The sequence below is a fragment of the Equus caballus genome, chromosome 12 (assembly GCF_041296265.1).
Source record: "Equus caballus isolate H_3958 breed thoroughbred chromosome 12, TB-T2T, whole genome shotgun sequence".
Lineage (NCBI taxonomy): Eukaryota > Metazoa > Chordata > Mammalia > Perissodactyla > Equidae > Equus > Equus caballus.
The window spans coordinates 26,352,173-26,364,714 of record NC_091695.1 but is presented as its reverse complement, the minus strand read 5'-3'; the positions used below and the strand labels follow the sequence as shown (position 1 = coordinate 26,364,714).

The window sequence follows — 12,542 nt, the reverse complement described above, 5'->3', positions numbered from 1 at the left end:
GAAATAGAAGATTTAATGACCTAGTTTTAAGATCTAGATTAGGGAGGAGCACAGCAGAGCCTGTGCTTCCAACAGGCAAGGAAGAGGGCGGAGCGTAACTACACACATGCAATGCTTTATCCCAAACTCACTGATCACAGAAGCCATCCCTCCTCCAGGAGAAGAGGGGACAGGAGTGTTACTCAATGGATGTCCCTTCATAGGGAAGGAAACATCACAAGTAGAGAAGAAGCGTCCCCACTGGTACTCTCCATAGGTAAAATCTGCGTGTATTATTCACATTTTAAGAGACCCAGAGTTGTCAATAGACGCTGACAGCGCAAAGCCATATTACTGGCTTTGATTAGAGACCACCTATTTCTAGCACCCTGGCATGCCCTAAGAGGCCCTGAATTATTCCTCCTTTGTTCCAAACATCATTCAGATGATACAGAATTCCAAACATTTAACAACCAGTATGCCATGGGCACCAACCAATCAGAACAGGCACCCAAACAATCAGAACCAACACTCAACCAACCAAAACAGACATCCAACCTATCAGAGCAGACCCTGGCCAGTATCCCACAAAAGAGCTTCCACTCAGAATAGCAGCCTTGGTTGTTTGAAAACCTAGATAGATGGATCCCAAGAGGAAAACTGGGGGGAGCATGACAACAGTGAAGAGAATTTGTAGAAACATGACAGCCCCCTCTAGGGAGCTTAAGGTGGTAGGTGTGTGTACTCTCTGCCCTGTGCTCCTTGATTAGAGATCTCACCTCCAATTCTGCCTTAAAAACTGTGCCCTGCTTATTCTGGACCGCAATGCCACAAACCTGGCATGTCCTACTGCTCTTAGTTGTTTCTAGCTAAAACACAAGACCTTTGCTCCTTGGCCATGGTTTTGTTGAGCTGGAGTTTTCATATTTACTGTAGCTGCCTGTTCTCCCTGACAAAATTTTTTGTAGTTATTAGTGAATAACTAGTAACTAATGTAGTTACTAGTGAACCCAGACTTTGTTTTAATTTATTTTTTAAATTTTCTCTCCCTGAATTATTAGCTCTGTCAATAGAGAGAGATCAGGAAAGCCCAATCTCCTGACAAATCAGGAGGCCTCCATGAAAGCACAGCAGCCTCAACAGCCAGGAGTAACCCCAGCTGGGTGGATTAGTGTCCTCAGGCTGCTGTAACAAAGTTCAACAAACTGGGTGGCTTTAAATAAGAGAAACTTATTCCCTCATGGTTATGGAGGCTAGAAGCCCCAAATCAAGGTATTGGCAGGGCCACGCTCTCTATAAGTCCTCTTGGGGAAGATCCTTCCTTGCTTCTTCTAGATCTGGAAGCCCCAGACGTTCCTTGGTTTGTGGCAGCATGACTCCCATCTCTGCCTCTGTCTTCACATGGCTGCCTTCCCTCTGAGTCTATATCTTCATATGGCATCTCCTCCCTGTGTCTTCATCCTCTCTTCTTATAGGGACTCCAGTCATATTGGATGAAGGGCCCACCCTAGTAGAGTATGACTGCCTCTTAACTTGATTACTTCTGCAAAGATGGTTTCTGAATAAGGTCTCATGCACAGCTGTCAGAGGTTAGGACTTCAATACATCTTTTGGGGAGATACAGTTCGACTCACAACACTGGGAGAAATGACTGCTGTACTGAGTCACCTTAGATTCTGATGACATTAGGCCTGATTCCCTGTGTCCCTGGCCTCAGGCACCAGCACTGTTGGATCCTTTGTGCCAAATTGATCTTTTCATTTATTTGCTCTCCGAGCCAACACACCAGGCCTCCAACACCCACTAATGATGCCAGTTCCCCACAACACAGGAAATTTGGAGACAGAAAATGATTATAGCTATAAAATAAGCATATGATAATTAGAATGGACTGAGTTCTAATCCCACTTTCCTTATGTACTAACTCTCTTACTTTGGGCAAGTTGATAATCTCTCTCAATACAAAGAGGGACGATATTTAAATGGCAAGATATGTATGAAGTTTCAATAGCTGTTTAAGAAATGAGTTAACCCACGACTCACAGTAGGTATTCAACAAATGCCAGTGTCCCCTCCCCAGTCCCCCCAGCACTGCCCATTCTGGGGCTATTAAAAGGGCTTCAGGCACTGAGCCTGGGTCTGCCTCGAGGACACAAGCATGTCTTACTTGGTCTCTTTGCAGTGACGTGTGCAGCTTGGTGGAGAACTGCACCCAAGTCACCCGGTTCCTCCTGCTGGGACTCACAGAGCCGGAAGGGCCCAAGGGCACCTTCTTTGTCCTCTTCCTGTTCATCTATGCAGTCACCCTCATGGGAAACCTGGGCACGATCATCCTGATCCACACAGACCCACAGCTCCACACGCCCATGTACTTCTTCCTGAGCGTCCTTGCCTCCGTAGACTCCTCTTTCTCCACGACAAACACCCCCCAGTTGCTAGAGAGCTTCCTCACCTCAGGCCAGTCCATCTCCTTCACAGGCTGTGTGGTCCAGATGGCCCTCATGACTCTCCATGGTACTGCTGAGTCTCTACTCCTGGCCGTAATGGCCTACGACCGATTCACTGCCATCTGCCACCCTCTCCTCTACCACACCATTATGTGTCAACATCTGTATGTCCAGCTGATAGTGGCCACCTATATAGCTTCTGTTGCCAATTCAGCTTTGCTAACTGAGTACATCTTTAAGATGCCCTACTGTGGCCCCAATGTCATTAATCACTATTTCTGTGACGTCCCTCCTGTGCTCCAACTTGCCTGCGTGGACACTTCTGCGGTTGAGGCCATCATCTTCTCATCTTCTGCCCTGATTATCCTCTTTACCATCACCATTATCCTGATGTCCTATGCCTACATCTTGGTGACTATCTGCAGGATACGTTCCAGGGAGGCTCAGAGCAAAGCGCTCTCCACCTGTGCCTCCCACCTCACCATCATCTGCCTCTTCTATGGCACCATCACCTTCATGTATGCTCAGCCAAGCTCCCGCACTTCCATGGAGCAGAACAAGGTCGTGTCTGTCTTCTACACTGTGGTCGTCCCCATGCTGAACCCTCTGATTTACAGCCTAAGGAATAAAGATGTGAAGGCTGCTTTAAAGAGGAGATACCTTGGCAAGCTGTCTTCCCAACCAAGCGTGGAGCACTCTATCCGAAGCCATAGCATGGTAGCCACAACATAAAACATGGATGATATTAGCACTTGAATAGAGCAAAATATGTGCCAGCACTATTTTAAATGCTTTACACTATCAACTCATTTAAGCTTCACAACAACCATATGAAATGGGTACTATTATTATCCCTCAGGAATATGAGGCACAGAGAGGCTGTATAACTGGCCCAAGGTCACATAGCTAATAAGAGATAGAGCCCGAATCTGAATCCAGGCAGTCTGGCTCCAGAGACCATATTCTCAACCAAGACACTATATTGCCTCTTTCCGATGACCGCATCTCACAAGCAGACAATGGGCACTGTTTTTCTTGAGTTCCATACATCATAAGGAAGGACTAGATCAGGGAATTATAAAGCGGTATGAGAGGGTCCATGGGCTTTGGAGCCAGCACACCTGGGTTCACGCTGCCTCTGAATGATTCCCCCTCTTGGCATCTACGTGATCAAGTCAAGGTACACAACCCCCTGGCTTGGTTTTCCTGAGTGAAAACAGGGCAGTCACACCCATCTCAACTGGCTATTGTAAGGTTCCCGGGAGAGTAAAGGGGCTCACACAGGGTCTGGCACAATTATTCACAGGCTATTGGTTTTTCCTCTTCTATGGGGAAACTTCTCTGTAGAACTAAATATTCTTATACGTCAATGTTTTTTAAGAGTGAGACTGTATCATGTAGCTATGATGTTAAATAGCATTTAACTGAATCACAAGAAAGTTCTTCCTTTTCCTGTTCTCTTTTTTTAGCTCTTCTGATTAGTCAAGGTTGAAGTCTGTACTTGGTACTAGTTTAACTTTCAACCTTCACTAATCCAGTCTCCCTCTTTAACAGAGAGAACAAGCCTCAGCACTTGCCAGTAACTGGCTACCATTTAATAACGTTATATTGCTTTTATTTTTGTTTCTTATTATGTCACTTTTTATTATGATTCTGATTAAAAGTGTTTTTTAATAAACAATTGTTTAGAACAGTCCAATTTTTCCAAAAATCACAATGCAGGTGATACACAAGGCAAAATATCACAAAGGAGGTAAATGACTTTAGAAACACTGGTATAGATAATTCATATTTTTTAAAACATTTTCACATTTGTTCTTTTATTTGATCTTCACCAAACACTGTAAGATAGGTAAGCCAGGTGTTATTACAGATAAACCAAAGTAATAATAATAACAATAATAAATCTGAGAGGTTGAACTGACTAGCTCTAAGTCTCACTGGACAGCCATAAAATAGCTTACAGCAGAGAACTCAGGGGTGCTGTATCTTGATGGAACCCCCTGAACACATTTCTCAATTTCATTTAAGAAAGTTCTCGATCTTCTTGGCTATAGGAGTTGTCCTCCATTGGCTTTCCCATTTAGCTTCTTCTGATAACAGCTCGCTTGACATTCTATTATAATGTCCCTCCTCCGCCTCAAACCCCTGGAAAACACACACCGGGCTGAATCCCTCCTCTTCCAGGAAGCCTCGTGAATCTGCTAGGCATCGTCTTCCACTGCCAGCAACAGAGAACGGACTACGACAGTTTGAACTAATGTCTCTTATGATGAATTCTGCCTGGAGAAGTCAGAGAAGTTTCCCAGAAGAGGTTACATTTAAGCTGGGACTAGAATGATAACAAAGAGATCTTTCAGGCTGACAAAGGGATCAGGGAGAAGTCACCCCCGTGCGTCCTGAATGGTGGTGCAATCACATGAAAAAAAAAGGCTAGAAATAGTTCAGACTTGTATGGAGGTTACATGAAGGCAATGGAGATCCAGGCACCTTCTGTCTTTCTGCTCCAGCATCTTTAGTGCATAACTTCTGTTATGGGCTAAATTGTGTGTGACTGTATTTGGAGACAGGGCCCTTACGGAGATGATTAAATTAAAACGAGGCTGCTAGGGTGAGCCCTAATACAATCTGACCAATGCCTTTGTAAGAGGAATTTGGATACACAAAGAGATACCGGGGATGTGCTGATACAGAGAAAAGAGCAGGTGAGGACAGAGGAAGAAGGTGGTCATCATCAAAGGAGAGAGGCCTCAGAAGAAACCAAACCTGCCAGCACATTGATTTTGGACTTCAAGCCTGTTTAAGACACTCAATCTGTGTTATTTTGTCACGGCAGCCCAAGCAGACTAATAAAGCTTCTATATTCAAGGCTGCCTCTTAGCCCAATATGGCTGCTAAAGCTCTAGCCATCAGTTCAATGTTTGAAGAACAAAACCGGAGGAATGGGGAAAAGTTGCCAACTGTCCAACCCCTTTTTTGTAGCCTTTCCTATAACAGCCAGTCACAGCCATTTGCCTCTCATTGGCCAGAACTTAGTCACATGGGAGTCATATGTCAGCAAGGGAGGCTGGAAAATATGGTCATTAGCAGGGCATGTTGCCACCTTGACTATCTTGGGATTCCACATTTAAGGAGGAAGGGGAGAATGAATACTGAATAGGCATCTGGCAGTCTTGGCCACACCTCCCTTACTGCCTACTGCCTAGAGCAGAGGATGGAAGAGAACTGATGGCTCACCCCCAGCCCTGGTACACCCAGACAGCAGGTTGTTTGTGGACAGCATGGTAAGTTTACATTTTTTAGCCAACATAAAAAAATTGATGGATTACATTGTAAAACTCCATATTCCCAGTTTCTCTGGGAAGAAAAATTGAAATAGATCACTCCACCAGCCTTATTCCCAGCACAGCCATAATCATCTGGTGCTGAGTCAAAGATGCCCTTTTAAACAGGACACAGATTCTCCAATTCTTCCCACCCCCATTTTTCCCCACCACTCTTTTTAGAGTGTCTGTGGCCCTTTTATCATGCTCTGAGTTTCTCCTATTAGTAGAGAAAATTTATTGTATTCTCATCTTTAGCAAAAGTGAGAAAGGAAACGTGGACCTACATGTTTCAAGACAAATAGCCAGTGCCTAGAACAATGCCTGGCACACAGAGGATGCTCAATCAGTACTCTTTGAATGAATGAAGATCATACTTACTTTTTGGATGTGAAGAATATCACTATAGGTGTAAAATGAGCTCTCGCAAAAAAAGAAAAAAAGCGTGTCTGTGAAGAAAGAATAAACCTACCTTCTTCATTTATTTAACGTGTCTGAGTAGCCCTTGAGGCATTTGAGTTTGCAACCCTTGGCCCATGAGGAGAATTCTTGACTCCTTAGTAGTATCTTACAAGCCTGTCCCAACCTAACTTTTCAGGGAGCTCCCGACAGTTCCCACCAAACACCTAGCCTGTGGCCGCACCCAATGACCTGGCCTGGCCTGAACAGGTCATGTATTTGCACACAGCTCTTGCTTTGCTCCCCAGTGCCTGGAACATGCTTCCCCATCCCTTTGTCAGCCTGACAAATCTCTTTGTCATCATCGTAGTCCCAGCCTAAATGTAACCTCTTCTGGGGATTTCTCTGACTCCTACAGATAGAATTCATCATTCCTTCTCTGTGCTCTGGTTTGCCTTTGTTGTGGAAAAAAATTTAAAACTATCAGAATCCAAAGATTGAGTGCTGAGTGAAAAAAAAGAAAAATTTACCTTCAAGCAGGAAGCCCAATCCAGCACAGTCTGGGAAAACTTCGGATCTGAAGATGTGGGAGGAGAAATGGGGTAGTTTTCTAAAGCCAGAAGACCATGAACTGTCCCTTTCCCATGTTAGGAAAGCAAAGTCCCTCAGTATTACCGACTGGCTGCTGACATTTGGGGTTTTTGTTTTGTTTTTGTTTTTTTTTGAGGAAGATTAGCCCTGAGCTAACATCAGTGGCCAATCCTCCTCTTTTTGCTGAGGAAGATTGGCCCTAGGGCCGGCCCCATGGCCAAGTGGTTATGCTTGTGTGCCCCGCTGTGGGGGCCCAGGGTTTCGCTGATTCGGATCCTGGGCATGCATGTGGCATCACTCATCAGGCCATGCTTAGGCAGCGTCCCACATGCCACAACTAGAGGCACCCACAACTAAAATATACAACTATGTACTAGGGGGATTTGGGGAGAAAAAACAGAAGAAAAATAAAAAAGATTGGCCCTGAGCTAACATCTGTGCCCATCTTCCTCTGTTTTATATGTGGGACGCCTGCCACAGTATGGCTTAATGAGCGGTGCCTAGGTCCACGCCTGCGATCCAAACTGGCGAACCCTGGGCCACTGAAGCGGAGTGCAGGTGATGAGGATTTTTAGGCTGCTTAATTTTAAAACGGTTTATGATGAGGACTTTTAGGCTGGTTACTTTTAATACTACAGGTGAGAAGCAGGCTCCAAGGAGTGGAATTTGCTTGCTTGTCCCTTTGTTGGGAAAGATTTACATTTCTAAGGGAAACTTCTATCTGTAAAGATGCCTCCCTCTCTGTGCCAGGAAGAAGGGGGATGGCCTTATCTCTAGAAACTCTTAATGCCAGAGGCAAGAACTTAAGTTGGTTGCTGTCTGGCAATCTCATGTAACTGATTTAGGGTGGTGGCTTCTAACCTTTCTAACCTTTACTTAATCCGATTTGATTCTTGTCTAAAAGTCATGGGATCACCCAATGACCAGACCCCACCTGCACGGATACCATTTTAACTTTTTTCATGTTCTTTCCTTTGTCTTCGTAAAGAGATGACTCACATACCTATGCCTTAAATTTAGCCCTTACCCTCAACTCGGGGCAGCAGCAGGAGCTCTGACTGCCCGTGGGTCCTGTCCCCATGCCAGCAGGGGCAGCAGCGGCAGCAGCAGGAGCTCTGACTGCCCATGGGTCCTGTCCCCATGCTATTCTATACTATTCTCTAAATAAAAGAGCACTACTGCCAGATCTTGAGAGTCCAAGAAATCTTTCTTTCGACTCCTCAGCTCACCAACCCCGCATCACAGGGACTTAACCACTATGCCACCAGGCCAGCCTCCAGACATTTAGGTTTTTAATTGGAGAAGATCTGCCTTGGCTGCAGGTGGTCATCTGGGAACACGTGGTACCTGGTCCAGGTCTGGTTGTGGTGTCCAGCTGCCTCTGCACGTGCATGAGCTTCCTGAATCAGGAGGAATCACCCAGGTAGCAGTGTACTCATCGGCAGGCTAGGAGAACAAGTCAAGGCTGGTTCCTTACCTTCACACCAGCACTCGCACACTGCACTAGAAATGTCGGTTTGTCTTTCTTCTCCATTAGACATGAGTGCCTGGAATATATTGTCTTTTTTTAACCTTATGTCCCAGTCACCCAGCCCCTGGCCCAGAGAGAATGTTCAATTATTGCTTGTTGTTAGAGTCAAATGAGATAATGCAGCAAGGTGCCTAGCATAGTATCCGACACATAGTAGATGCTCAGCAAATTACAGGTCATGTCAGAGGGACACATGAGGCCGAATGATGGGCAGAATCTTTCTCCAAGAACTGGGAGAGATGCCTCTAGCTAAAGCTCAATATAACCCCTGCCGAGTTACAGGGCTGCATCTTCCCTGTAAGGAGTTGCTACCCTTCTCCTCCAAATCAGCAAGCTGCACAGTGAGCCATCTCCCACGGAGACAGCAACGTGGAAACACCCAGCAGTTCTCCTTGAGATGGGCTCTACCCAACTGTGTGGGAGGAGTGGGAACAGGGGGCAGTTCAGAGTCTCATTTTGCCCTAGGTTTTATTGTTGCCTTCATTTTGTGGAGACGGTCACCATGCAGGTGGGGAACTGTTGGGTCAGCCTGTGGCTCTTTCCTCAGCTCTGGGCAACCTCGTCATCACTCAGAACTCTGGCTCTCTGCTCCTTTAAAGCCTCTGCTATCACAAGTCCTCTTTAAAGTCATTTATAATAATTTTAAGTGTGCAGGCATTGTGTTCCCAGCTAGACTGTGAACTCCCTGAGGGTGGGGAGTGTGCCTAACAGAGCTGGGGGTTTGGAATCAGGGCTCAATGAAATCTGGTTGGAAAGCTACAGAATAGACCTGTCCAAACCCCAACAGCTCTGCTCCCCAGCTGCAGACCCTGGAGACCGGGGTTCCTGCAAGAAATTCAGAGGTAAGTTCACAGTTTTATGCCCTCTGAGAAACCCTATCAGCTCTGCCAGCTTCTTCCTCAGGGGCTGACCTCTGCTCCACAATTCTGGTAGAGTCAGGTCTGACAAGGAGCTTCTGGAGCTCTAGGGCAGCTGCAGAGGGAGTTGGAAACGGGAAAAAAAATAGATAGACAAGGTAAGGGGAAGAGAGTGGGCAACTAGCCATGGCCCTTCTGGACCAATCCCCTCTATAGACCTCTCTCCTAGAGGGCTTGTCTCCAGCAGGCAGAGGTCTCCACCCAGGGCATGGGGCCTGTGAGTCACACCTGCAAAGGAGAGCTCCTTCTGTCTCCACCAAGATGAGTTCAGGCAGGTTCAGGACTGCAGGGGAAGGGCCATGAGTCACCGATGATCAAGGAAAGAGCCGGGGAATGGGAGAGGGTGGAGCAGACACCTCTGCTGTGTCAGTGTCCACAGGCTCTCTCCTGACCTATGTCCAAGGCCCTTCCTAAGCTCAGGCCAGGGTCTCTCAACCTTGACACTGTTAACACTTGGGACTGGAGAATTCTTTGTTTTGGGGAGGTGGGGGAACTGTCTTGTGCATTATAGAATGTTTAGCAGCATTCCTGGCCTTACCTAAGATGCCAGTAACATCACCTCTCTCCCGGTTGCGACAACTAAAGATGTCTCCAGACATTGCCAAATGTCCCCTGGCGGGAGGGAGGAATCTACCTAGTTGAGAGCACAGGGCTTGGAGGGCTTGCTGGCTCTGCATCTCTTCTTTATGCAGAACGTAGGGTGGGATCTCAACCTTCCTAATCTCCTCTCCTGCAGCTGCCTCTTCCTAGCAATTCCTGAAGATTATCCCTCAAGCCCTAATCCCATTTACTGCTTCTTCTTTCAGGGAAGTGGGTGAAAAAGAGTAATGACCTTGCAGAATTAATCAAGTTTCCAGAGTTTAGAGCAGGAAAGAAGAGGCAGGAAGGGACCCGGGACTCCCCATCCTGCAGTAACCGAAAGTCCTGATGGACTGAGGCAGCACTCGCTGCCCAACAGAAACATAAAGCAAAACACAAATACAGACCACAAGTGTCATCTACATTTTCTAGTAGTTAGTTACATTTTTAAAAAACTGAAAGAAATGGGTGAAATTAATTTCAATAACATATTTTATTTAACCTAATATATCAAAAATATATTCACTTCAACACAATCAATATTTAAAAATTAATAATAAGATATTTTACATTCTTTTTGTACCAAGTCTTCAACATACAAAGTGTATCATCCGCTTACAACACATCTCACTTTGGACCAGCCACATTGCAAGCGCTCAATAGCCACATGTGTCTGGAGGCTACCATATTGGACAGTGCAGAACTAAGAGTGAAGTTCATCCCTGCCCTTCTCCCAGCACCCTCTTGGGCTTCCAGAGGCCAAGATCTTAGCTACACAGTGAGGCAATCTAGTCTCCAAGTGGGTATTTGTAACTCACAGAACAAGATACACATTTCAAGTGGCCCCTGCCCCATCCAAAATAATGCTCCCTCCTGGGCAGATAACAAAGCCTGCAGGTTGTCTCCCTGGTCCTTTTTAGAGACTTGGACCTCAACCATTCCACTCCACACTCCTTGTCAGGAAGAAAGTTATAAATCCTCAGGGTGTAAATTAGCCTAACCCCACCCTATATACAGACTTTCTCCCAGGAGTCAGGTACCTCCACCCAGCCCTTAACACACCCTGCTAGTTCCCCAAAAGCTCAATTTACTCACGGCTTGCCTAAGCCAGACATCAGATCCACAGGCCCTATGGACCCTGCCTTGTGTGCCATTATCAATTCATTAACCTTTCACCTAGATCTGCTTCCTAGTAGACAGATAATGTGCTCAGTTGAGCTGAGCACCGCTCTTCCACTGATAAATTCCCAAGCCCTGTGGACAAATAAAAATTCCTGGTTAAGGCACCAGACCAAGATCAGGGCCCTTGATGGAGATTTATGGCCTCTCATTATGGGTGGGATCCTTCCCATTCTATTTTGCCAGGACGTGCTTCCTGAAATCAGCTCATCCTGGCTCAAAGACCTTGCAGGGGCTTAGATGGAAAAAGACAGAAAAATGCTGAGGTTGAGAAAGCTAAGGGGAAGAAATTCCAAAATTTTCCAAATTTTTTCTCACTGGATATGTTCCCAGATAATCATTCAGCAGCCTAAAAAAATATATCTGTTGGATGCTGGCACCGTGGCCAAGTGGTTACAGTTCCCCGGCTCTGCTTCAGCAGTGTGGGTTTGTGGGTTAGGATCCCAGGTGTGGACCTACTCCACTCATGGGCCATCCTGTGGAGGCATCCCACATGCAAAGTAGAGAAACATTGGCATGGATGTTAGCTCAGGGCTGGTCTTCCTCAAGCAAAAAAAGAGGAAGATTGGCAATGGATGTTAGCTCAGGGCAAAACTTCCTCGTCAAAAAAAAAAAAAGGATCTCTTTATCTCTAGTACATGAGACCTGGCATATAGCGGGATCTCAACAAATACACCTATGATTTGTTGCAAGTAGGAAACACAGCCCAGACTCTGGAGGGAAAGGGGTCTCTGAGAGGTCTCTGTGTTTGAAGCTCAGAAAAGAATGACCCCTCATCTGCACGGTTTTCCAATGTCCTAACCCTTTATCCACAGAGGCCTGGGTGGACGGCCAGATTTATGGCTCCCAGAGTCAGTTCCAGCACTCTGCCTGCACCAAGACTGCAGTCCAGACTTCCCTCCCTTTGTAGCCATTAAAGCCCCAGGCCCCAACTATATGAGAACTTTACCCAGTCCCCTGCCCATTGGGCCATTGTTCAAGTTCCACTCACTTTTCTGGCTTTTAGGAGCCTCTTGAGTTCTGGCTATTGGGGATTGTGTTTCCTTAGATTTGAGCTCAATCATATCTTTCAAATTATTTTGTTATTAATTTTTTTTTCTGCATTTCTATGTTTGAGTGGGAAGGAGCTCCACTCTCTGCTGTTGAAGTAACTACATTAGGCCCAAGATGGAGTCACTCATGCTAAGCCCCATGTCAGCAAAGTAAAATTTAACTAAGTTTCCGTGCTTTGCTCTCCCAGAAAAGGAAGGTCTAGGTCAACCAATGAAGGCTTGCCTGACAAGTTACCTGACCTGGCTCCACGATTACCCTATGTTCCATATAAGGAAATTAATCCTGCTTTAACCAATCAGAAAATGCTCAGTATAACTGACTTGTTCCTGCTCACTTTGGTCTATAAAAATCTCTCTCCTTGTCCAGGTCTTCAGAGCTCCTTTCTGTCTGCTGGATTGGATGCTGCCTGATTCATGACTCCCCGAATGAAAGCCTACCAGATCACAAAATTGTCTGTGGAAAATTTTCTTTTAACACTGCTAAGTCTCCCACACTGATGGGAAGGGCTGGGTTGATTACTAATGCAAATTGGATCATCTGAATT

At 45.9% G+C, this 12,542-nt stretch overlaps 1 protein-coding gene across 1 annotated transcript; it reads left to right on the top strand.

The window, feature by feature from the left end:
* The first annotated feature begins 2,288 nt into the window (after positions 1-2,288).
* Positions 2,289-3,158, top strand: OR5AZ3 (olfactory receptor family 5 subfamily AZ member 3). Its single transcript, NM_001391283.1, is given in 1 exon segment — positions 2,289-3,158. A coding segment is annotated over 1 exon segment (870 nt).
* The last annotated feature ends 9,384 nt before the right edge of the window (positions 3,159-12,542 follow it).